Raw genomic sequence first — 26,325 nt, 5'->3', positions numbered from 1 at the left:
GTCCTGGCGGTGGGCTTAGTATTTCTGTTGGAATATTTTCCGCCTTTGCTCTGCTTCGCTAGTAATCTAAGAAGCACGTGAAACATCTCAGTTGTGAGAAAGACTGTCTGTCAAACATACCTAACTGCAGTCCATCAGCTTCTCTCGTCTTCTCTGCCCTCTGAGTCCAGACCCCTCATCTCTTACCTGGAGTGTTGTAACAGCGTCTAACTGGTCTCCTCACGTCCATTTTTCTTCTAACAGGAAAACCAGGTCATGTGACTGCCCCCAAGTCAAACTCTCCCCTGGCTTTCCTGGCTGAGAAAGCCCTGTCTGCATCTTCCTCTGCTCCTCCTTACTTCTCTGTTCCGACCACACTGTATAGGAGGGACGAAAGCCACACTTGTCACCGTGGGCCTTTGCGCCAGCTGTCTTCTCTGCCTGCAGTGACCTTTCCCTGATGTTTGCTAACTGTCCCCTGCTTGTCATTCAAATCTCAGCTTAAATGTCACTACCTGAGGGGCCCTTCCTGTCATCACCTCTTAGTAGCCCCCACGCACTGCCTGGCATATTGCCCTATGTTATCATCTTTTCCTTACTCCGCTTCTGGCTTCCTCCATGAGGATGGAAGCACCGCAGAACTAAGGGGTTTGGCAGTCAGGGTTCTCTGAGCAGCACCTCGAGTGGTACCTAGCACATGGTAACTCTTCGAGTGTTGGTGGAGTGAAAGCAAGGATAATTTTCAATAACCTGGTATAGATATTGAGAAAGTGCTTATTTGGGGAGAGGCATTGGTGTAGCCAGGAATGCAGAAATAATTACCGATGAACTCCTACTTTTGGGTAGTGAGGGGTAGACTGAAAATGTGTCGTAATTGTGTTTGCTTTATGATAAAACGCTTTTGGGGGGTAGCTTTTGTTAATAGAAGTAAGGCATGGCTTAATTTAAAACTTATTTTAAAGTTAAATATCACTTTAGAAGTTCAGTTGAATTATGTAATTTGGGGGAAAGATTTAGTTCAGAGTGTAGGACTCACACATTTCTTACTGATTCAAGAAGCATTTTTAAATTTTTGGAAATGTTAATTCAACTGGAATAAAAACACATTCACTGAATTCAAAAAGGTTTTGACCAGAGACCTACTACGTGTCCAGGAATGTGTTGTGCCTTGGGAAGGCTTAAAAGGGACTGAAAACAAAGGTCACTGCTAGTGGGCTTCCCATAATTTCAAAATAGAAGAATTTGGGGTGGGGGGGTGGCCCAGAATTAGAATGGATTTCTCTAGGAGCTGTATTTTTGCATAGCAATCATGCTGTTTTTACTTAGATTGTTTGTATATTTCAGATGAAGGTTACAAGGAGCTAAACTCCTAAGGTACCTTCTGTCGGTCCCCTCCGTGCCTGTCCTCAGTGACTCTCAGCAGGTTAGAGGCCTGAGACAGGTAATGGACAACGGCTACTCCTCAGCGCAGGGTGATATGTGAGATTAAAAATATGTATCTATTGCCTGTCAGGCATTGCGGAGTCGTAGTGGTCACCGCGGGCTGGTTTGTGTTAGGAGGGGGACTCGATGGAGTTTTGAAGCATATGCCATAGTGTTAGCTGCCATCGATGGTGGTTCATGTGTGCCAGGGGTTCATCTCTGGGGCACCCCCAGACGTGCTGTGATCCCGTCTTTGGATTAGGACACTGAGGCTTAGACGGGTAAGAATTTGCCCGAAGCTTCTCAGGTTGACAGTTGAACTGGATTCAGAAGCACACTTTCCAAACCGCTGTGGAGAGAAGGCGGACGGAGGAAAGCTCTGGAACAGGGGAGGTGGCGTGAGTAAGTGTGCGGGGTGAGTGGGGATCTGGTTGGCACGTGTGGGAGGTGTGTGGAGGAGCTGAGTGCCAGGCTGGGGGCGAGACTTCATTCTGCGGCTTTCAACTGGAAGGTGCCAGGACAGGTGGCTGTGTGCAGTAGGGAGGAAGGCAGGCAGGAAGATGGAGGTGAGGGGAGTCTTAATTAGGGTGCTGGAGGGGAGGCTCCAGTGAGGACACTTGTGAGTGCCTCTTGTCTCCGCTCAGCCCCCTGCTTGTTGGAAAAACCCGCGGATGGGCCGTGAGGAAAGAACCGTATTTTGAGTCATGACTGTAACTGATTTGCATCTCAGTCTCCTCCTGGCTGTCCCGACGCAGCTCAGCAGTGCGCGTGCACGTCTGTCAGTGTCAGAAGAGCGTTTCTGTTCTACCTGATGGGAACATTAGACCCTTTTCATTTGCTCCGTCTTTATTTTGCTGCACGTACATCATATCAGGGCTATGTGCCTACAGCCTAAAAACAGTGGGAGAGGAGACACTGCTTGTGAGGCCGCAAACCCACAGGCCTTTCCACTCTCAGACCGTCAGCCTCCGAAAGAGCGGGGGTGAGGATTTGGCACCAACAAATCCGAAGTTCACCTTTTTGGGAAATTGACCATTTCATGGGGAAAGAGGTGCTTGCTGAACGCGGGTACCTGTTAAGCTAAGGGCACTGTTTCAGCTGGACTTCAAACCTCCTTCTCATTTAGCTTCCCCCGTTGTCAGGGGCCAGGGGACACCTCATGTTCACCGTCACATTTTTGTTCAGTATCTGCTTGTTTCTGGAGATGCCGCATACACGTCCAGTAACTGCAGCGGGCCAGGCCCAGGTGGCGGCAGGGCCCAGTCAGGAAGCTTTGGTGCTTCGGATGAGACTAGAAAGATACACTAGGCTGAGTGTGATGGCACGAGCGTGGCAAGGCCCCGGTGCTGGCGCTGACGGGCTGCCAGGTCCCTTAGGCCCGGTGGCTGCGCACTGCAGCCGGGCCTGTCCCTGAGGGGAGAGAGGAGACCCGGCAGCAGGGCCTCGGGCTCTTCCTTCCTTCGGCCAGAACTGGCTACTTGGATCCGTTTGCTGTTCATATCAGCTTTACCTCCCACGGAAGTGGTGTTTTAGAAAACAGAAGGCTAAACATTTAATATCTGGCTGTTCCTTGAAAGTGACAAAGGCCACAGAAGTCCCAGATTAGGAACATGCTTTCTCCGAGCCTTGAGTCATTGGTGGATGACCTGGGATGACTTTTTTTTCCCAACACTGTATGGTCACAGAAGTGCCATTAAGTGGGGCGTGGAGTGGTCAGGAGTCAGGGATCCTTACTTATGTCCCTATCCTAACACTTTGCTGTCATCGGTTATCACGAGGTCATGTGGGAGCACCCAGCCTTGGAAGCAGACCCAGTTCCCAACCTGGTCCCGAGGCTGTGTCAACTCAGGTTTCCACCCCTTCCTTCCTGGGCCAGCTGAGGCTTTCTGGAGCCCTGAGCGGTCTCTTGCCTGGCTGTGAAATCGGGGGATTAGCCAGGGTCCAGCTGGGGGAAAGAACCCCAGAGCGTGACCACGTCCCAGCCCTGTCTCAGGCACAGGCTGCCTGGCAGTCTCTCGGGGAGGCAGCCTGAGGCAGTTGGGTCATTGGTACTGGGACGCCAGGAGGGCCCAGAGGTTAAAAACCTTGGACCTGGGTCCAAGTCATTGCTCTGCCACTTAATAGCAATATAACCTTGGCCAGGTTACTTAACCATTTGGCATCCAGTACCTTATTAGTAAGTTGGGGGATCTCATAAAATTCTGTTTAAAATACACTTGGTGCTAGGATTTGGAGATTTTTCACCATTTCTGTCCGCTCTGCGCTCTCCCTTCTGAATGGCCCTGAAAGAGGCGATTCTTGAGTCACTGGTAGAGAAAGGCACAAAGTCCAGAGGTTCTGCCTCCCACCAGGCTGGTCACACTGGGCCTGCCTGGTGGCCAGGGGAAAGGCCAGTTCCCACTGGGCCAGACGGCTGGGAGTTAAGACCCCTGCTGCTCCTCGCCATACCTTGCAAAGAGTGCCAGGAATGGAGGTTTTGGCCTTTCTACCAACCAACAAACCCATCACGTAATACTGAGTGTCTCCTTGCCCTCGGGAAGCTTGCAACTGGTTGATAACCAGCTGCCCCATCCCCACTCATCTGACTAAACCCAGGTAGTTTAATAAATAAAAACATCTTATAATTGTATTTGGTGTGGGTGCGTTGTTCTTCCTAAGACTTAGGTCAGCTCCAGTGCTTTATTTTTTAACTTAGGATTTAGGACAGTGATTTTATACACATATCCACACATCCCTTGTACTGAGAATCACAGGACAGCAATACCTTGCTCCTCTTCCCCTCAAAAAAAACAAAAGTAGACAAGCGACCAGTGAACAGGCAGACAGAACACTTGAGTGAGGGGGTGGCCTCAGCATGAAGAGCCGCCAGCTGTCAGCTCTGCCCGGGGAGACCGGCTTGTGAAGTCACAGAGGTGAGGACGAATGTTCCTATAAAATCTGTGTACATGATGAAGACCGCTCACAGCTCCACTGTCCCACCTTGTGGGGTCCTTACAAGCATCCTGTGACAGAGGCCTGGGCAGTGTCCACATTATTCCAGATGTACACCTGGGGAGTCCAAGGCTCGGGACTACGTCGCTGTCAGTGGTCACGGAGGCCGAGCGGGGACTTCAGCCTGGGTTACTTACTGGCTGACTCCTGTGCTTTCTGTTAGGCCGTGATTCTGCCCACTAGGAGGTCTCAGGCAGAGACTTGTCCGGAATATGGTGGGAGACGTTCTTGATCCGCTTAGCTGATGATTGCTATTTGGTGTGAGGGACCATGGGGTTCCCCAAAATTTCTTTCTCACTAATCAGTCCGCCTCAGTTGGCCATTATCGCTTCATTTCTTTGCGGTAAGCTCTGGACTCTCACTTTTCTTCATGATAGAGGTAATGTAAGAAGAGGGGTGCGGTCATCCCAGAGCACCTCATACAAGAACCAGGTCACTCTCCCTGGTAGAAAGCTGGACAGAAGGAGGTTCATTCAGCAAACCTCTGTCAGGCTCCGTACCAGGCCCTGGGAATGCAGAAACAGTCTCCCGCAGCCGTGTCCTCAAGGACCACAGATGTGTGGGCACAGCATGCTGTAAGGCAGTGCCGCCGGCAGCAGGGAGAGCGAGCGGCTAACGGTCCTGGGGACGGAGCCGAGGGAACAGTGTGCGCTGCCTGGAAGGGCGCAGGTCACATAGGGTCAAGGGATAATCTGGGCAGTTGGCCCATGGACCAAAGAAAGGAGGTCCTGGCATATTTTGGGAACGGGGCTGTCTGGCTGGATTTGGGGGTTTGTGAAGAGTTTTAATGGAAGAAAGAGTTGGAGAAGTCATTCGGTATGCTGGGCTGAGGCGTTTTCACTTAATGCTATGGGCATTGAGAAACTATTGCAGGGTTCAAATAGGGGGCATGAAAATCAGATTTAGAAAAATTGCTCTGGCAGGTTTTGAGGGAAGGGATGGAAAGACAAGTTGCTAATACAGCAGAGCCAGTGAGAAATGCTGGCGGCATGATGCTGAAGGTGTGAGCTCAGGCCGTGCGTGGGCATGGGGAAAGGGTCGGATTCAGAGAAACCTTTTTGAGGTAGAATCAGAATTAGTGATTATATTTGTGGTATGAGGGAGAGAGAAAAGTCAAGAGTGACTCACAGGTTTTTATTTGAGACCTGCCTCCCTTGTTTTATACCGATTTGCAGTCCAAATGAGAAAGACGCTTCTTAATGGCAAGTTCAGAATGCAGTCGCAGCTCATTTGCCAGATCTTGCCAGCTTGGGCTTTACAAACTGGTAAACATTTCCCTTTTTTGGCTGACATCTCGTTTCTTTTTTTTTTCTTTTTTTTAAACTTCTGTTCTGAAATTATTACAGCAATTTTTGTACATCAAGGAATTGATAAGAGCCTGGTACCTATTAGACACTCAATAAATGAATAACCGAATAAATGAGATCAGCCATCACGATTGACCCAGAAGGTCACGTTGTTCCTGATAAAGAGGTGGGCGTAAAATGGGACTTTTGTGATTCCGAAGCAGTTCATGCATTTGTGGTAAAGTCATGCTTGGGAGGGATGGGGAAGAGTCAGAATTCTGCAGAATTTTCAGTACAGTGTAGCTGGGTATCACTACACCATGTTCACTGACCACGGTGGTCATACCTCATCATTAGAGCAGCAGCAGCCACAGGAAGATGAGGTAATCAGGTGACCGCAGTAGAACAGGTTGCATTCTCATTCCTTTTTGCTTTTGCCCCCCTGCAGAATTCTGGGTGGAGGTGGGATGTGTTCTGTGATTCACCCAGGATCCCAGCGTGCCCGGGGTTCCACTTATTTCCCTGGACGAATCCAGCTCCCGGCCTGGAGCCTCAGCACACACTGCATTAATCAGACTTGCAGGAATGGTCACATGGTTTTCGTGCTGCCTCCCCTGGTAGCTGCCGCCTGTCAGCAGCTGGCAGAGCTGGCGGCTGCAGGCCCCTGTCTGCAGAAAGCCTTTTACTTCAGAATCTTGGGGGGTGTGGAAACCCCGCCTCTTTTTTCTGCACTTTGCACCATCTGACTGACTAAATGGTTGTCCTCCAAACCAAAAAGGCTACCAGACAATCTAAGGAAATTGTCTCTGACTAGGTCATGTTCGCATTTGAAGAATTCAGGTATGCTCTGGGTTTTCTACATCAGTCTGCCGCTGGGTTTTTGTTCTCGTAGGTTTTTGCTGTGTAATGCCAGCTTAGGTTCTGGCTGGTTCTCAGATCGAAAGGGGTTCTTTTCTGCATTTAGTGGGGTTTACCCCAGTCAGGGGGTGGGTGGGAGGCACAGAGGTGGTGTGGATCCAAGGTGTTTACCGCATGCACAAACGCAGCGTGGATAATTGGTATGATGGTGTGTAAATTTGCAGAGGACCTCACCTTGTGCCTTATTTGAGGTGCTGTTGCTGGTGTAGAGTTATGAATACAGAATAGTAACTGTTTATCCAGAATGAGTCTCTGGCTATCTTTTGTTTTTCTTCCTTTGTCAAACTCATGGAGTCTACTGCTCTCTTAAAAAATGCTAATCATAACAGCGAATTCTGCACATCTGTCTGCTCAGTTGAGATTTGATTCGGGCTCTGATTTTCCTCATTGTCAATAGCAATCTCGTGTCTGGCCAGTTTCTGGGAAGTGCCCTGAATGTTTTGTTAACAGGGCCCTTCTTTGCTTTTGCAAGCTTTTCAGCTGCTCTATTATTAATGCTCCAAATTAGAGTCTTTTGTGAATCTTACTGCTTCTCTTTCTTCCACCTCTTCTCCGGGAATCTGTCCCTGGGTGTGAATGTGGGGAGGGATGTTCCCACATCCCCACAGAGATAGTTTCTAAGACATGAAAATAAGGAGGTGGAATGGGAGGGTTATCTGATCATGCGTGTGCATATTTCCATGTCTTTGGAACATGTGGAAGAGCATGTATCTGTGTGTGTGTTTCTAACCTCTGACAGCTTCTCATTTCTCAAGAGGAATTTCTGTGTATTTTAGAACTGAGCATAAATACCATGTTGATGGTCAAAGAAGTGACTGTGAGGAATCTCAGTGCTGCTGCTACAGACATTAAATGTTGATAGAGTAACCACTTTCCATTATTTGTAAGAGGAAACTAGAGACCTTTCCATCAAAATCAAGGAAGTAGGTGAGCGGATCATCAGATTTCCACAAAGCAGGCGGCAAAGGCGGCCCTTTTTATAAACTTGGGGCTTTGGATCCAGGAAGTTATTCTTTGTTTAATAGCATGTTCCTGCATTATTTCTAATGGACTAGGCTTGTTCAAAGGACATTCTTTTCATGTGGCAACATGCTCTGGTGACATGGGGCCTGTGCCCTTACACAGTGACCAGAACTTACTGTTTTATAATAGCTCCACTAATTACTAACAAGAACTTATTAAATATTTGACATATTACAGTAGCTCGTTCCTTAGGGAATGAAACAGGAGTCCTGGGTTCTAATCCCAGTTTCAAAATTAGCTTTTCTGGTCCTTGTGAGAGTTACAGAAGAATTTTATAAATTACAGAAAGTAGCATAATTATGAGGGTCGCATTTGATTGTTAGCATTTAATCTAGATGGAGTGAGCCTTACCTGCTGCCTGGAACAAAGCTCCCGCCTTCGCTGCATTTCATAGCTAAGGGACACGGGCATGTGTGGACAGGGCCATCCTGTTGCGGTGGCTCCTTGCCCAAGAGCCCAGAGCTGGGTCTGATGAGGTGGAAAGGGGTCAAGGTAAATAAAGGCCACTGCACTGCTGACCTGAGAAGGGGGGCCTCCGTGGAAAGTAGGCCAGAAGGAGGAAGCCTCTGAGCCGGCGTCAAGCTTCTGCCTGAGCTGGCCCTGAAGAGCGTGGCTGGGTGTGATGGCATTGTGTGACGGCTGCTCTTCTGTAGTCACAGCGTTTGCGTGTGCGGGGGCCAGGTGGTCACGGTGGGGCAGCAGAGACTAGAGGAGCTGAGCCCGTTCGCTTAGGTCACGGTGGCTCCTGAGCTGCCGTGGGCAGCAGTCGTCACCTGGAGAGCTCGCGGAACTCGGATGGCTCAGGCCCCCCCAGAGGTTGAGATCCAGGAGGTCTAGGGTGGGGCTTGAGAACCTGCATCCCTAACGCGTTCCCAGGTGATGCTGATGCTGCACGTCTGGGAACATTGGGACAGGAAGTCGGAGGCGAAGGCAGAATAGAGATACAGGTGGGAAAGAAATCAGGAGCCAGAAGCAGCAGCTCCAGTACAGGCAGGAGGACCCTCAGCGTCATGGTCAAGGGGAGGCCAAACCATGGCCACGTCGCAGCGGCCCTCCTCCTCCTGGGAGGCCTCAGAGCAGTGGGAAGAGGATTGCGGGGTGAGAGTCAGGCCTGGGCTTATAATCCTGATTCTGTCGGGCACTGCCTTGTGGACTGGGCGGGTGTCTTGATGTTTCTCAGTCTCCATTTTCTCAACTGAAAAATGGGGATAGCAGTTCTTGCCAAGAAAATCTATAAAGCTGTCAGAAATCAATGGGGACTTAAACTTTATAAATGACAGCACTCTTTCTACATGAATGCCAAGGGAGGAGAGCGTGCTGGGGGACCCCATCAGCTTATCCACGCATGTTTATGGGCCTCCCGTGTGCATACACCCCTTCATACACACAGCCCAACCCTGAGAGCATAAGGGCCACGTTCATCTTAAAAAGGAAGTCTGGTTTTGATACAGACACATGTACATACCATTGTTCCCTATTGGACTACGAGTTCTCGAGAACTTTCATGAATCCTGTGTTTTTAACTTTGCTTCCTTCGTGCCTAAAACTGCTTGACACACAGTAGGCCTTAAGAAGCAGTTGACACAATTCGTTTTCACGAGGATTTAACAGGGAAATGCAGGCAAGCTACCTGGCCGGCTCAGAGCAGGCCTGGTATCGGTGCCATGGTGGCCGCAGAACGTGCTGGTTCAGAAGAGCACGTCGAAGAGCTGACAACTGACCTGAGAAAAATGCAAAGTGTCCTCAGCACACCCCAGTTGCTGGAGTGCCAGAGAACTCTGGTCACATTTCCTAAGGAATCTCTACAGATGATCTTACTCTAGAACGTGCTGAAGACTCTAATGATTTGCAGGGCCCGGGGCTGGGGCCCAGCCTAGAGCTGCAGAATCCCGACAGCGTGAGGCCGCGCCAGTGTTTTCCAGCCGTTAGGGGATTTCTGCCTGCCATTGACCACAAGTCTGTGTTGTCCTAACACCAGGCAAGCTGTCCTCACTGGCTGTTGTGGCAAACACACTTCACTCGTGTTTTTGCCTTTTGAAAAAAACCAAAAACTTCTTCGACAAGCCGTATACTCAACTAATAGTTTAAGTAAACACTTGCTGTTCCTCCACTGCACACGCTGTCATGGGGCACCACTGGGGCAGCGTTGTGGACCTCCGGGGTATCCGCCCAGCTCTAGACCCAGAATAGTGACCACGTTCCCTTACCATCCCCAGAATGAAGAGTTTTAAAGTGATTTTTGGCTCCATCATCCCTCAAGTGAGAATGGAACCCAAATCAGAGATCACTGTTCCTCAGAATTCCTGATACTTGACTTATTCCGACTTATTTGCAGAGGATTGTGATATACCAACTCCAAGATCTGAAATCCACGTTAGAATGTGTCAATCACACAAAAATGTTACTTGTTGAGTCTGTTTGGTTTTAATTATTTTATTTTTAAGTGTTATGGAAGGGCTGAGGTTCAGACTCTAACTAGCTCTATTAATTCAAATTGATATCTAGTCTTGGGAAATGTACCTTCCGTGCCCTTTCCCTGGAATAGTGAAATGAGTTAAACTGAGTGGTATCAGGGAAGACCTGACATTCACAACCCAGGAGCGCCCACCAGCTGGGCGGCAAGTGCCAGCTCAGTCCCCAGGGTCCCGGGATGCCTTGAAGAAACAGATACGCAGGTCCAGCGACTTTCCCACAGCGGCGCGGAGCTCCGTCTCAAGTCCATAGGAGACGGGACGGGGCTGGGCAGGAAGGGGACGTGCAGAGCGTGGTCACTGAGCACCTTCTATGTCCCAGACACTGCTCATTGCTTTGCCTGCAGTAACCTGATGCCACATGGCATCTTGTAAATGAAAACAAAGGCTCGGGGACACAGACAGCCCCAAATGTGTGCCTCTACCCAGACCTATCCCCAGGAGCACCTGGTTGGAGGAAGTGGGCAGAGGGTGGAGAGTTGAAGGAGAGAAAGATGAAGCGGGCGAGGGGGAGGGCAGACAATTGCATTGACTTGACAGTTCCGCCTAGTGTTTGTCTGACAAGCCACAAGCAAAATGCTATTTTGGGAAACAAGTAATTTAGCTGTTAGGATGGCAAAGCAGATACATTTAAAAATACCAATCTATCCTCCCTTATTAAATAAGTGTTACAATTATTGTTCAGTTTTACTCGAAGAGAGGCATGGATCGGAGTCCACAGATTTGGCTTTAATTCATAGAACGTAAACGTAAAGGCTGTGACCTTGGTAAGTCACTTTATTCCTCTAGGCCTTAGTTTCTTCACTTACCAGGGAAAGGGCTACTTTGAGGATAATATGTAAGAAAGAAGTATATAGGTTATACATTTTGCTGTAATGTTTGTATTTTATATTTGGGAATCTGTGGAAGCTTAACCAGTTAATATTTAACCAGTTCAGGTGCGATTTTTTTAGAACAATCATTGTTCCCATTCTCCAAACCTCTTTGCATAGCATAGTAGTTGTCTCGCATGTTAAAAACAACAAATGAAAAGAAAACTAAGAGGAAAGACTTGAAGTGGACTCAACTAGAGGAGTGAATGAGTCCCGGAACACTTGCCAGCTTCTTAGGAGAGTTGCACAGGTCTCTCCAACTGCAGACAGGAGCCCCTTTCTGCTGGTAGCAAACGTTCACCGCAAACACTTCCTGAGCATCTACTAAACATAAGCCGCAGGAGAACGCGCCAATATGTGCAATCTTTAGCCCGCCTCCAGGACGCTGCTGTCCTGGAAAGGTGCTTGGGGTGAGGTAGTCAAGACAAAAGGAGCACGGGAGAAGTGGGGGAAGTCCCACAGGGGTACGGGAAGGTGCCGTGGGTGGGAGGAGGATGCCGCTTCGCTGTGCTGAGAGGGAAGGGAGACTCAGGCCGGGCGTCTCCTGCAGGAGTCTTGGAGAAGCGTGTGATTTGGGTGGATGAAGAGCTGTTGGGAGGGTTCAGGGGCTGAGCATAGGGGGGAAGAGATTTCTGTCATTCTTCTGTAACCCACGTCTGTTTTGTCTTTTCCTCATGATTGGTGACTGCTCTCTGCCCTGAAGTTCACTGCTTTGCAGAGGTAAACCCTTTTCACCTTCAGGGAATGTGTAGTATTCATGGGATTACTGCGAGATGTTTTGCAGTGCTGGCACCTGTGATTTTCCACTAGTCTTGTTACTTTGAGCAAGTTAATTAAGCTCTTTGTGCTTTAGTTTGCCTCTCTGTAAAACGGGGGTATTACCTACCTCCCAGCGTTATTGTGTTGGTTAAATGAGATTACTTCCCTAAAGCAGCAGGGTGCCTGGTACGCAGTAGATGCTCAATAAATTAATGCCTTTCATTTCCCTCAAGCATCAAAGCATTTAATTAGGCTCATTAAATCCTGGCCTAATCTAATCCTGGATTAGAAATTGCATAGGAGCCAGGAGAGAGGCCACAACTGAAGATGGAGCACATCTACGCTCCCATCCCCCCGAGTGTGGAGACTCACAGTGCCAGAAATTGGTCCTTGGAAGATCATCCTGTTTGTTGAAATTTTTATGCCACAGTAAACCAACCATGATGTGATTAATCGGCTGAGAGCTTGGATCTGGGCTCAGTCGACACACAGATTCACTGGTCTGCGAGATTAATTAAGTTCCTTGCAGTTGACACACCGGGACTCTAGTGCTTTCTGTCTAATTATGATGCCACAGCCACAGCCCACCACCACGTGTCGACATTCCCCCGCGCCTGCATACTTAGTCCACAGCACATTATTCACTGTTCTGCATTTCTCGGTGTCATATCTCTTTCCAAAGTCTGGCATAGAAATCAATGTCTGTTGAGCTTGTGTGGAGTGCGTTGACAGGTACGATGTATGAGGTGGGGACAAAGTAAATTATGAGCAAGAGCGCTGTGGTGAGCGCCCTTCCAACCAGAAGGGGCTATTGTGCGTCTGATGGGATCCATTCTGGGGGTGGTTCTGTTGGATGTCAGGGGAAGCTTCTGAAGAGCTTCAACGTGGTGCTGTGTAAGCTTCTCCACTGGGGGGCCCCTCAGCATCTGAACACAGGCACCCAGGCTCTCCCTCGATCCACTGAGGCCACGTATTCAGAAGTAGAACCCAGGTATCTGCATTTTTAAGGCCCCACTGGTGATTCTGATACACACACCCCATTAGTTTGTGGGGAGAACCTGAGCTTGGGAGCCTGGAAACCCTGGGTTCTGATGGCACTACCTGTGTTACTTTAGATAAGTCACTTCACTTCACTGGGACTTGGTTTCTCCACCTGGAAAATAGAAACACTATTTTGTTTACAGAGATGTGGTTGAGAGAGACTAAGGTAATGGCCGTGGGGGCCTTGGAAAGTCCAGTGCACGGGATCATGAAACGTGTTATCACCTGTGCTGTGAAATTCAGCGGGCACCTCCTGTGGCCACTGAATCCAGGGGCGGTAAATGCGTGTGACTGGTACCGACTCCCACACTTGGTCTGTGGCTGAACTAACTCATGCTGCTTCGTGGTCCTTCTCGGGTTTGGTAACGGCGCGGCGAGTCGTCTGGCTGTCAGGAGTTCATTTTACACTCGTCACCGCACGAGGAGTTCAGAGCCGGCCAGATGCCAGGGTTGATCTTGCTGTGCATCTCAGACCAGCCACCCCCATCTTCGTCAGCACACGTACTCACGAGACAAAGCACAGCGCGTTTACTGGTGGCAGCCCTGGGGAAAACACAAGGCCTGGAGCTCCTCCATCTTTGGAAGGTCATCTCTTCGCCACTGGTGGCAGGCTGCACACCAGGGACGCCAGGAGAGAGGAACAGGAAGACGGGTGTCCCTCCAGGCTCCCTCCTGTACGTGGCACTCCCTTCTTCCTTTTCCACTGTATGCGGTAGATCAGAAGCTGTGTATTACATCAAGGTAGAGCCTTCTTGGGGGAGATGGGGCGATGGGCAAAACTGTGTGGCTGGAGGTACTTTGAGGAACCAGACTTCAAACAAACGCTACAATTTCAAGAAGTGTTTGTACTCAGTGATGAAGTTCCTTTTCCTGGAGAGGATATTTTCAGTCCCACAAACCTTGGCGCGCTTCTAAAACCGCAGAGTGAAGACTACCTTCGTTGTTCTCCACCTTGTGGAAAAAAGGTGGGGGAGGGACACACTGTGCCACCGTTGGGGAAACTGTCCTGGTCTGGATCTGTGTTGGGACGCTCATGCCAGTCAGATCCCGGATGAATGACAGCGAATCGGCCCATCCTGCTCTGACTGGAAACTTATGTACACACAGCTTGTCTCAAAGAAGGGAGGGAACGGAGCGGAATGTCCCCTGGTCCTTTGGGGACGGTCCTTGCCCCTCGCCAGTGCAGCTCCTCGCTGTCTGCTGAGAGCCCTCCCTGGCCTGACTGCGCACTTTGGGAGCTTAGCTCCCAGAATCTTCCGTCTGCTCCAGACGTTGATTCAGTCATGGGTCTGCACACACCACTGGGCTTCCCCGCCTCTAACTCTGTTTTCTCCCCATGAAATCCTTCAAAACCTGGCACAGTGCACACTTCCTTCAGGAAACCTTTTCTGACCTCTCTAGCCCACATAAATTTCTCTTTTTTCCTGAACTCCCAAACACCACTTGAGGTGTATAATCTAACATTTAATCTTTCTCAGTCGTGTTTTCTTGACGGGATTGAGGGTTACTTGAAGGCAGAAAGAATCTTTGCTGCATCTTCCTTGGCATCTGTGACACTTGGACAGAGCTGGACGTGCCATGTCTTCTCAGCACCTTTCATTTATTCATGTTAATACTTTTTTCACCTCCTGCCATATGCCAGTGATTGTTATAGGCCCTCAAAGGGGAAATGGCGGGAAGAGAGCAGTTGCTGCCTTTCTGATGTCTATTCACTTCTGAGCAGGAGGCATGATTGGCATTTGGGAGATACGGGGAGTGGTGAGCAGGTCCTGCCCTGAAATGGCCAGCAGGGCGGCAGCCAGGCCTCGGAGGCCATGTGGTAGATTTTCACAGCTAGGAATTTACAAAAGGGTTTGAGCTGGAAAAACGCATGCGAAGTTTAAAAGTCCTTATGCATTTAAATGAAAGCTTTCTGATTCTTCTAGATTCAAATACGCACAGGATAACACATGTGCACGTATACACACACATTCCAGGCACCTTCGTCGTCACCTCTGATTTTCACAGCAGTCCTGTGAGCCAGGCAGTGTTCCCTTTTTACCCTGAGAAGACTCAGAGAGGTTAGATCACTTTCTCAAGTAATATATCTGCTTAACTGGTAAAGCTGGAAATTGGATCTGAGTCCTCTAACTAAAAAGTCATTGCTGGTTTTTGTCATTCCATAACTGCCTCCGACCCCAATTTTGTAAAATAAGGAAAATCTGTCAGGTGTTTTAGCAATATTTGTTTTATATAGCGTTTTGTTGAGTAAGTGAATATATCCCATTTATTGAGCCTTGACTATGAACGTTGTAACCTGCTAAGCACTTTGTATGAATCCTAGGAGATAAGAATCCATGAGATAGCTGCTGTTATTGTCATATCTGTTTCACAGGTTAAAAAAAAAAAAAAAAGGCAAGGCATACACTGGCTTGATAACTTATCCAGCATCACACAGAGCTGGCGTCTGAACCCAATGCTGTCTGACTCTGGGACTGGTGCTTTTGACAGGAGGCTTCATGGGGAACAAAAGGTCTGTGGTCAATTGTTTGAGAAAAATCGTACACCCCACTCCCCTGGAAAAGGACAGTGCATAGCATCACGAAGGCTCTGAGACGTCTTGTGGGAGTCCTGAGGGGTCGGGGGTGAGAATTTTGCCCCTGAGTTTCCCGCATATGTTGATGAAGGAACTTTTATTGCCCAACACTTAATTTTTCATTTATGCTCCGGAAAATACTGCTGTAGTAGAAGGGTGATCTGAGCCTGGGAATTAGAAATAGAAGAAGAGACTCTTCAGGGCAAAATGCATAAATGGAAGAAGATAAAAGAGTGTAAAATTTGAAGTCTCATTGGAGTGTTAGACTCCTGCTCTTATTGGCTGTGTAATTTGGGGCAAATCATTCTTTTGGGATCTCACTTGCCTTATCTGCAAAATGGGGTCATTGTGAGAAAAAGTGTGATTATACAGAGGGTGCCAAAAAAATATGTACATATTTTAAGAAAGGAAAAAGCTGTATTAAAATTATAATACAGTGAATGACACTAGCATTCATTTGATTAATGCCATCTTTTGAGCAAATGTCATACTACACATTGCTACCATAATTCAATTCAACTTCAAAAAATAATACATAGATAACATCTCTTAAAATGTGTATACATTTTTTTGGCACCCCTGGTAGATACAAAAATGCTTTGTAAAGAGTAAAACTCAAAGTTGGTTTTAATTGTTATTTACCAGGTTCATTTCTGTCCCAGTACCTAGCACAGCACCTATAAGCCATTTGAAGGACAGTTAACAGTTGTTGGATGAATGAGTGAATTTTGTCTTCTGTGTCTCTGGGTTCTATCTATAACTAGTATGTTACAACTGAAATTTATTTCTTCCAGTTTTATTGAGATGACTGACATACAGTGAAATCGGTTTAAGATGACACTTTGTTCCTTGAATTTTCCTTTTAAGTGGTATTTTTGCTGGCTTTTATGTTTTTGGAGTTTAATAAAGTCACTCAGTTGGAAAATCAGGAACCATGTTTCTGTCATTCACTTTGTCGTGCCCCAGTTTGGACTGCGGAGGCAGTTTATTTCGTCTATTTCTGACATGTCCTTGGCAGCAAGGAATTTTTGGACAGTTCCAAAATGGTAAATTTCATTCAACAGTGTGCATGTGTTGTTTTGTTTTCTTACACTGCTCATTCCCTCAGATGTGCCCGTGTGTGTGTGTGTGTGTGTGTGTGTGTGTGTAAAGGAGTTTCTAATGTACCGTGTTTCCCCAAAAATAAGACCTAGCCAGACAATCAGATCTAATGCGTCTTTTGGAGCAAAAATTAACATAGGACCTGGTCTTATTTTACTATAATATAAGACCAGGTCTTTAATATAATATATAATATTTAACATAATATAATATAATGCTGGGTCTTATATTAATTTTTGCTCCAAAAGACGCAGTAGAGGTGATTGTCTGGCTAGGTCTTGTTTTCGGGGAAACACTATCACCCTCTTGATGTTTCCATGATCAAGTCCAGCTCTTTTTCAGGACTGTCAGGATGAGAAACTGGCTGCGATTTTGCGTGTCAGTGCAGTTCTCGCTGAAGGAGAGAGAGATGAGGTGTGTGAGGGCATTCTTCACCCATTGTAAATGTCATTTGTTTTTAGCCCCTGGGCAAAGAGATAAGCGCTTGAGGTCGTTCCAGTAGGTAACACGTGGCACAAATATCAAGAAATTTTTTTAGAGAGAGGCAATTAAATAATTTTTAGCACACCTATTTGTCTGCTGGAATAGTATTGTTATTCCTAGAAAGATACTGTTTGCCCAGCAGCCAGTTTGGAGAGGAGGGGTGGGGAAGAGGAGAGCTAACAGTCCACTGCACAGTCATGTGACACGGTCATGTGCTTTGTGAAGGCCTGATCCCCCACTTCCACTTTGGGTTGGCACGTGACACAGACCTGGCCAGGCCAACTTCAGCCCCTGGCTGTGGTGCTTGGTTTAGGGGCAGGTCTCATCTGTGCATCCTCTGTGGGACTGGGCTACTGGGAAAGATGCCTTCCTGGGATCTAGAGCTGTCAGGATCACGAAAGTCTCAAGATATTGGTAGCCTTCTTCCCACCACGCAGGGCAGGAGAGTCTGATAATGAAGCCAGCAGAGGGGGCAGAGTTCAGTGACGGCCAAGGAAGCTGAGCCTGTGCTCGCGACGAGCCGCCGCCTTACGCCAGGCTTACCCATGAGGTCGGGTTTGTTTGCACTATATACAGAAGCGAGAAATTCCATGTGTTCCCTGTTAGTATCTGTCACCTAAAGAATCCCAAGTAATGCAAAACTACATGATAAATAAAAAGCAGACAAAAACGTGCATATTTTTCCTCCAGAGGAGGTGACCATACTAGTTATCTTCAAAATTGTCAGACCACATTCACAGTGTTGTATTCAGTCTAGGCATTTAACAGTCCTGTGGTCTAGGACACTGTTTTGGACCAAATTGTGTTCCCCCAGTTTCATAGGTTGGCGCCCTAACCCCCAGTGACTGTATTTGGAGATGTGACCTTATGAGGTAATTAAGGTTAAATGAGGTAATTAGGATGGGGCCCTGATCCAAGAAGAGGAAGAGACACCAGGAACTCTTCCACGGAGAAAAGGCCACACAGGACACAGAAGGAAGGCGGCCATCTGAAAGCCAAGGTGACAGGTCTAAGGAGAAACCAAACCTGCTGACATTTCCATCTTGGACTTCCAGCCTCCAGAACTGTGAGAAAGTCAGTTTCTGTTGCTAAGCGCCCCAGTCTGGTATTTTGTCATGGCAGCGCAAGCGGACTAATCCAGGCACACTTGTGAGACAGAGGAGGATGGCGAGGGGACTCAAGGCCATGCCTGAAGGACAGTCCAGGTAGGGCGTAGGGTGTGCTTTTGGTAGAAGAAAAGGCAGTGTGAGAACTAAAACAGCTCTTCTGCTTCAGGCCTCTCGGACCCAGAATTTACTTTTCACTTTTCTGAAGCAGACATGTCAGGGCCCCTTGGCATTTCCAATGGGAAGGGGAAATGACATTTACTGAACACCCTCTGTTACCTTCTTTTATTCGTTCAGAGCTAGACCTCAGGGACACAGCTGGGATGGCTTCTGTCTAACTCAGCGATTAAGTGCCAAGAAGGCTCCTTACAGTACGTTATTTAATTAACACCACACGCAGCAAGTTAGATATCGCCTCCCTTTACAGCTGAGGAAACAAACCTAGAAAGGGTCAGAACTCGGACATGGTTCCCAGGGTGGTTAGCAGCGGGGCCAGGACTAGAACTCAAGTCTACTGATTCCTGTTCTGCTGCGTTCCTTCCCTTGCCCTGTGCTGAGGGAAGGCTGGCACAGAAATCAGTCCTGGGTGCGATGCCAGGATGGAGAGCTGAAGGCAGCCCGAGGGGTCTGGATACCCACTGAGAGAGGCAGGGCTCTGTGGTTTAATGAAACGTTGGCCATGCCTTGTAGAATTAGGAGAAACAAAGAAATTAAAATCTAAAGTTGCGGCAGGTGGAGAGAACTGCTGAGCACGAGCAAGCGAATATGGCAGGTTTTAGACAAACTGACCTTCTTGTGCTGTTCTCCGGACAGACCTCCAGCTGAGTGGGGCTGTAAATACCTGCCCTGCCTCGTCACGGAGGGGGAGGGTGACCGAGGTGACCGAGATGGGCGCATGATGGGCCACCACCACCTCCCCACTGTTATGTCCCCACATCAGTGACTGAACATGGGGAGCGGGGCTGGGCCCCGTTTGCATTTCACCTGTCCCTTCGCACCCTTAAACTTCTTTCTTTTCAATAAGCTAGTTGTAATAATTGAAAAATAACTGCGTATAATAAAAGCTCAAAAGACTAATGTAAGAACTTCACCGAGACCCTTAAACGTGCAGCAGAGGCCACACGTGGGGTGGGGAGCTGTCTGGGATGGTCTGGGGTGCAACTTAGGACCCTGTGCGCCCTGGAGTTTCATGTGTGGGTGAGCAATGCTGTAAAGAGAGACTAGGGCTCCGTTTGCTCACGAAGATTAGAAATTCGATGGCAGGTTTGGGTTATTGATTACTTTTATGACTTCCTGTGGGCGCTCCTGACTACATCCTGCCTCTCCCCAGTGTAGAATTCCTCACGAGCAGGGACTGTTTCTTCCAGCCATTTCCTCATGGGGACCGGAACTGACGAGCAGAAAAGAAAATTCAGTCATTAACCTGGACACCCAATAAGCAGGAGACCTGAAGGCAAAGGCTGGTAAAGAACAGGGCATTTTTTCAAAGTTAACCGTGGGGGCCGGGACCCCCACACATAAACACTTTGTAAGCAAAATTCCTCATAGAACTGCCCTCATCAGGCTGCTTAAAGTGGAATTTTAAATAAAATGAATGACTTGGGTGCAAAATGTGTTTGAAAGAACTAGATTTACGAAAGTGTTGAATAAACCACATGCGAGAAAGTTCTAACTAAACAACGGTGAGGTCCGCCCCACACTAAGGGGATGGTAAGTAGTTTCCTGGCTGGACTCGCACGTCTCACTGCTCCCTGGCGTGGGTGGCCCCACCGGTGACTTCCCTGTTGTGCTTACTGGTTTCTGTACGCGCTCGCTCGCTGCGTGCTGGCTTCGCGGTGCAAGGTGACTGTGTTACAGCACTTTGTTCCCTGCTGCGGACTCTCACAAGCCCCTTTTGTTTCTCTGCTTTCTCTGCTCCTGTGTTTGTACCCTTTCAACATTCTTGTATATTTTTCTTTTGACTCCTCCCTCCTTCCTCCTGGTTCCCAACCCGCCGCGTTTGCCTTCTGCCCTCATCTTCTCCCTCTCTCTGCTCTCAGGCTACGCCCTGTCCTCTGTGTTTGGATGACTTCTGTTTCTCTCTTTTCCCCATGTATTGACTGTAAGCATTCGGGCAGAGAGTAGGTGGAGTGTGGCTGCTCACCTGCTGCTCAGGAAACTCACCCGACAAAACCAGACCTGACTCCTGCTCTGTGATCACAGTTCACTCTCGAGAAAGTCAACCTTGCTGTTCATTTGTTTTCACGTTACCCCACCTCCCCCAAAGGGTCAGACACCTTCCCAAGGATTTTAGAGACTTCTCCGTTTAACTCTTTGCTACCTGTGTGTTTAATTGGGCCGTAAATATCACACTAAATTCATGGTGTTATTACTATATTTATAATATATGAATATGTAATGTGCAGTAATATGCGCCTAGAAATAGTGACACTGTCATTGACCATACATCTGATCATTATTGACAGTACAGTTCCCCCTTCCATTGTTCCCTTTAACTGTAATACCCAGAAAGCAATCAGTCTTAATTAAAAGGAAGGAGGCTATGTTTGGTAGAGCAGATACTATTGAAAGGACGTTGAACTTGTCTTCAGACCTCCTAGGTGCATTACTATGCTCTACAAGCTGTGAGATGCAGGAAAGGCCTTCATGCTAAGCTCTTAACGCCCCTCTTATATGGTGATTGGTAACTTCCATATGTACTTCACAGAATCGTTTGGGCAATTAAACGATATAATGTATCTGAAAGTACTTTGTAACCTGGGACGTGTGGTGCAAACATCTTAAAAGGCACAATATTGGCAGAGGGTGGGGTGGGCAGTGGCTGTGGTACAAAGCCCCGGTGCCAGGCCTGCCCCTTGACAGCTGGGGGACCCTGAGCTCCTCTCCACGCTTCAGTTCTCATGTTTAACGTGGAAATTATGATAATAAATGTGAAGAACCCAATACACAGTAGGTGCTCAGTAAATGTCTTTAGAGGAGATTATTTTAGACGTATATCCTGGAGGTGACGTTTTCACCTGGGTCCTGCCAAATGGATTTCACCATAGACGTCAACCCCACAAATATGGTCTGTCTTAGTGTATTTTCCCAGTTATTTTGTGAACTGCTTTTTATTTGTGTGCCAATAGTAATACCTGACTTAGAAAATCCTCTCTGAACTCTTTGCTTTTGATTTGCAAAGAGTAGAACATTTCTTTTTTTAACTGAAGTATAATTGGCATCCAATGTTAGTTTCGTATGTACAGCATAGTGATTTGACATCATTAAAGGGTCAGCCCAGTACGTCTAGTTACTGTCTGTGTCTGTACAAAGTCAGCACAATATTATTGATTGTATTCCCCGTGCTGTACATTATACCCCACGACTTACTTTACAGTTGGAAGTCTGTGCCTCTTGATCCCTTACCGATTTCGTCCCCTGTCCCCCCACCACAAGTCCATCAACCACCAATCTGTTTTCTGTATCTGTAAGAATAGAATGCTTCTAAGGTAGGAGTTAAAAAGTCAGTCACGGGTAGAGAACATAGGATAGGAACAGAAGTGCCACGTCCTCTAGAGCAGCTCTGTCCAACAGAATCATATCAACCACCAGTGCGAGCCACATGTGGAATTTTAACTATGTAGAAGCCCTATTAAGGAAAGTAAAAAGAACAGATAAAATTATTTTCAGTAATATATTTATTTAAAATACTATATCCAAAATTTTATAGTTTCAACAAGTAAGCAACGTAAAAATTATTAACGAGTTATATTTGATGAATTTTTGCTCTGTCTTTGCAATCTTCTGTGTGTTTTACGCTGCTATCACTTTTCTTTTAGGACTGGCCACATGTCAAGTCTCCTAGTCACAGTGGCGTGAGGCTACGGTATTGGACAGCGCAGGCCAGAGTCCCCATGAGTGGAGACTAGAAAGCAACTCAGACAGAGGTCTCTATTACACTGTTGCATTTAGCAAGCGGACTTCAAAGTGCTGGGCCAAATAGAATTCCCAGGAGTGTGCAGTATTCCTGGCTCTGTATTAGATTTGTATTGATGTCAGACTTTCCTAATCTGTGATTTGCTCTTCGATTCTCTGTTACTGACAGGAGCACAGTGGAGATGCTGGCTCCTTTAGCCCCCTCGCCCAGGGGCTCAGTGCTGTCTGAGCAGAGGACATGCTGTCGTAACCGCAGTGGTACTGTGACAGCGCCTCAGTAGCACTCCCTGGTCTTGGGCTTTTCATGCGCTTTTGGTGGTGGGCAGGTCTCTTTTTGGAGCTCAGGAGCACCTGTGAGAAATTAATGGAAATTACTAGCGCAGTCCCACCCGAAAATGCAACGTGCTTAAACCACAACATTACAGACAAGTTCAGGAGTTGTGTGGATCCCCAAAGCCTGTCTGTGCACCTCAGGTGTGGGACGGGGGAATGGTGCGTGCCCATTTGTGAGGGTTTGAGAAAGGGGTTCGGGCCTCAAACCTGCCTGAATGTATGTAGATAGCTGGGAAAGAATATACTCGAAACTAGAGGGAGCTGGGATAGGAGGGAGAGATTTTACTCCCTCTCTTTTAAAATAATTTTTCATGACGTGCAACATTTCCTAAGCATAGAAGTTTTGCTTAAACACACACCACCAACAACAACCCCTTGCTCCAGAATTCCATGTTAAAACTGCCCAGAAAGCTTCAACCAAAGACGGGGGGAAGGCAGCGTGGGTTGAACACTCAGTCTGCCAGGCGCTGGGGAGGACAGAGGGCTAACACATGGCGGCTGCCCTCCGAGAGCCCACGGTGTACAGACAGACCCGGAGACAGGCACTGTCCTCACAGTGTGATCCGGGCGGTGCCACAGCACACGTGGGTGGGGCTGGGTGCCTAAGGCACAGGCCCCCTGGGTGAGTTCTGAAAAGCTTCCTGGAGAGACAAAGCCTAAACAGCCCTCACACAGCGGGAGGTCCCCTGCGGGGCAGCCTTTCTCCGGCCTGAGTGGACAGTGAGAGGCGGAACCGGGTGTGCTGGTCATAAGCTCCTCAGCACTAGCTTTTCCTCAGGAGCTGGGTCTTCTTGGAAGAGTTTGATGTGGGTGCATGACCTTGTCAGATTGCATCATATCACGATTACTCTTGGCACTGACTATATGGAAGATGGGTTTGAAGGTAAAAAAGCCAGTTCAGAAGCTGTGGAATTAGCCCAGGTAAGAACTTCTAAGTTTGATCCGGGTTATCGGCTCTTGGATGTAGACAGTGAGGAATAGGAAAGAAATTTCCAGATTGCCTGCCAAATAAATTGTGGTAGCATGAATTAAAATAGAAACTATGGGAGGAAAAGGCAGGACTAGAGGCGATGAAAGAGTGAGTAATTCCCGCCGCTGTCTTGAATGCTGTCATAGGGCGGTGAGCCTCCTCCACAGAGGTGATGGGTTTAAAGCAGCCCGTGAACTCCAAGTGGGAAAGGACAGGGAGGGGCAGCGTAAAGAGGGAGACCACTGAGAAGCCATCTTAGTTTGGTCAGCCTGGAGACAGGAGCCAGCAAGAGGAGGCCTGGAGATTGCCTGAGTGTCTGTCTTCTCACTGCATAGGGCCACTGAGGCCCAGAGAGGGGACCCGCTTGTCCAAGGCTCCTGGACAACTATCAGGAGAGCCAGGACCATCCGGCCGAGCCTTATGCCTCCGGAGCCAAGGCTTTCCTCTGTGCCCCAAAATATGTGTCTCCTACTTGTAAGATTTTATGGAAAATCCTAGTACATGGGATCAGCCTGGCATTCTTTGTGTTTACAAGGCAAACTTTTAATTGACAGTCACTATCCCAAATGCCGGGCTAAGAGAGGTGTGTGGTGTTTTTTTTAAAACAAAAACAACCCTTCACATTTGCACTTGCTTTCTAGTATAGCCATGGCTTCCAGGTCTGCTGTCTCTACACCAATCCCTCGGCAGAATAAGGACCAGTCACCTCATCTTACAGGTGATGAAATAGGCCCAGGTAGAGAGGTGAAGAGATTTACCTGGAGTCCTGCTGCTGCTGAAGGACAGAGCTAGGACTTGTTGAGGTCCTCGTGTTACAAGGTCAGGCCGTGTCGCTGTAATGTGTCGTGCTCCCCCTGAGTCAACCTGCCCCATCCAGTAGTTCTCCATTTATACAGCAGAAGTCCGGGTCCGGACCTGGGGCTACGGAGGTGACGGAAACACAGTCCTGCCCAACCGGCCGGGTGGGTGGTGAGGACACCCTTAAACAGGTCACTGACAGACGTCCCTTTCGGCTGCGTACTGTACACGCATTACATGTGGGCTGCCAGGGACCAGAGGAGGGAAGGACGGAGTGACCCGGCCTGGCCTCCGGGGTCCTAAGTGCTGCGATCGATGCGGACAGAGGTAGCAGGGTGTCTGCTCCCCCAGACGCCCCTGCAGGGTTCACGGGTATCTCTTCTCCCTACGCCTGGCCAGGACCTTGATTAAGGGTACATTTCCCGGCAGCAAACGCATCGTGGGAAAAGCGACGCAGGCTGACTGGGAAGTAGCAGTTGGGTGTTGCCAGAAAAGCTGAAGTGCTTTGTGAGGAGCTGGCGTGTGGCCTCGAGGGCCTAGCAGATGCGGAAGCTGGATCCAGTCACAGTCTGATAGGTGCCTTCAGGCCAGTGACTGAGAAGCTTCTACTGCAGTGCTGGCTGAGTGGACATCAGAGGAGCACAGCTCAGCAGATTCACAGGCCTGCTGTTAGTACGGAGGATGTAGTGACGTGTGTCAGAAACAGGCGCCTCGGTTCGTGGGCTCCCAGCCATCACGGCACAGGGCTCTTTTTAAATCATGAACTCTGCTATTAGCTGGGTCCAGCCTGATGAATCGAAGTAGCGTCCAGTGGAAGTTGAAGAGGGTCCCCCAAGCCCGGAAATGACGGTCAGGAGGTGGCAGTGGCTGAGAGCATCCACAGCCAGGGCTGTCCGCAGTGTCGTTCCGCCTCGCTGCTGAAAAGACCGCGTTGCTTGTAAACTAACTTGGATTGGCTTTGTGATGGGGAAAGTGGACGTTGTGCGAATGTTGATACTTCATAGTCATTACTTGCAACGCATTTTTCTGCCGAACTTTCCCGACACGAAAGTGAGTTGCAGTTCCCTGGCTTGGAAGCTCACTTGCTGAAAGTCCCGCTGCCTGAGGAGGTTGGCGTCAGTCTAAATGGCCCTTGGTGTTATTAATGAAGCAAAGTGCTAAGCTGCACACGTCTCTGACAAGCTTCTCTGACAAGTGACATGTCCTACTTTTCAACAGTCCTTCCCATTCATTGTTTTATTTAATCTTCATGAGCAGAGAAGGCATGAGGAATCCCAGACTCAGACCAGGCGAGGCTTAGACCAGTTTGAGGGGTCAGTGCTGGGAGTGCTGGGGTGGCCCAATCCAGTCCCTCACTTTATAGATGAGGAGACTCAGGCTCTGAAAGGGAAGTCGTTTGCCTGAGGTCCCAGAGCAGGGCCTGTTCCACAGCACCCTGCCCAGCCACATGACCTGTGCCAGTCGGCACTCGTCAGTACATAATTCCTACAAGAAATGTTAGCACGAGAGAGGATGAAATCAGTCAGCAGCACAATTGCTTGAAACAGCAGTCAGGAAACTTGGACAAAGATTTTCTTTAAGGATTCAATTTTGGGTTTTTATTTTTTTTAAATTAACTCATTGACAAAGGAAGCATATTTCCTGTCAGCCTAGACTGAGGAACTCAGCCATCCCAGCTGCCTTCCTCGTAGCAGTTTTTGTTGACCACACTTGAAGGCAGTGTCATTGGCTTCCGGAAGAGAGAATTTTAAATAGAAGGGACTCTGTTTTTAGAGCAGGGAGTGGTCTCAAAGGTCACCTTGTGGTTCTCTCGCTGTCGGGACAGGCGGTGATGCCCAGAGAAGCCAGGGCCTCCCCGGATGTCAGAGCCCTCATCTGGAGGCGCAGGGAGCAGGTCCCAGGTGTGCCACCGCCCAGCTTCTGGCTGGCAGTGCACCGGGGGCTCTGAGTGCGCGGCGCCTGCAGGTGCTGTGGTGGCAGCACGCTGGGTCCGTCGCTCACCGGAAAGCCGCTTCCGCGAGACGGTTGTCCCCACCTGGCCGCAGGGAGGCGAGAACAGGTGGCTGCTGACGGCCTGAAAGGGTGTTTACCACTGCGTCCTGCCTCTGCACGGCCCTGGCACCTCACACCTCGGGGAAAGTCTTTCCGCTTCTGGGTTTCAGAAAACAAGAGTATTTCTTCGCCTCACCCGCCTCAGCAGTGTCTGTTGTGAGGGCTGAGAAGGTGTCGCAGGCCTCTTTACATGCGGTCGCTATAGAAATGCGACAGGGCGCCACCTCAGT

At 48.6% G+C, this 26,325-nt stretch overlaps 1 protein-coding gene across 4 annotated transcripts in view; it reads left to right on the top strand.

Moving 5' to 3' along the window:
• The window catches only part of EVL (Enah/Vasp-like), a 141,460-nt gene that overhangs the window by 26,144 nt on the left and 88,991 nt on the right, over nucleotides 1-26,325 (top strand). Inside the window, exon 1 of one of the 4 annotated variants that reach the window (XM_019751595.2) lies at nucleotides 6,250-6,518. The exons of 2 other annotated variants lie outside the window; for them this stretch is intronic. In XM_019751595.2, coding sequence (XP_019607154.2) covers nucleotides 6,496-6,518 — 23 coding nt within the window. In that variant the 5' untranslated portion in view covers nucleotides 6,250-6,495. Of the gene's footprint in view, nucleotides 1-6,249; nucleotides 6,519-26,325 lie in introns of those variants that run through there. One more of the 4 variants, XM_019751598.2, reaches the window with a different exon arrangement.

The sequence above is a fragment of the Rhinolophus sinicus genome, linkage group LG03 (genome assembly GCF_036562045.2).
Source record: "Rhinolophus sinicus isolate RSC01 linkage group LG03, ASM3656204v1, whole genome shotgun sequence".
NCBI lineage: Eukaryota > Metazoa > Chordata > Mammalia > Chiroptera > Rhinolophidae > Rhinolophus > Rhinolophus sinicus.
Note: the sequence above shows the minus strand (reverse complement) of the source record. Positions and strands in the feature narration are given on the sequence as shown.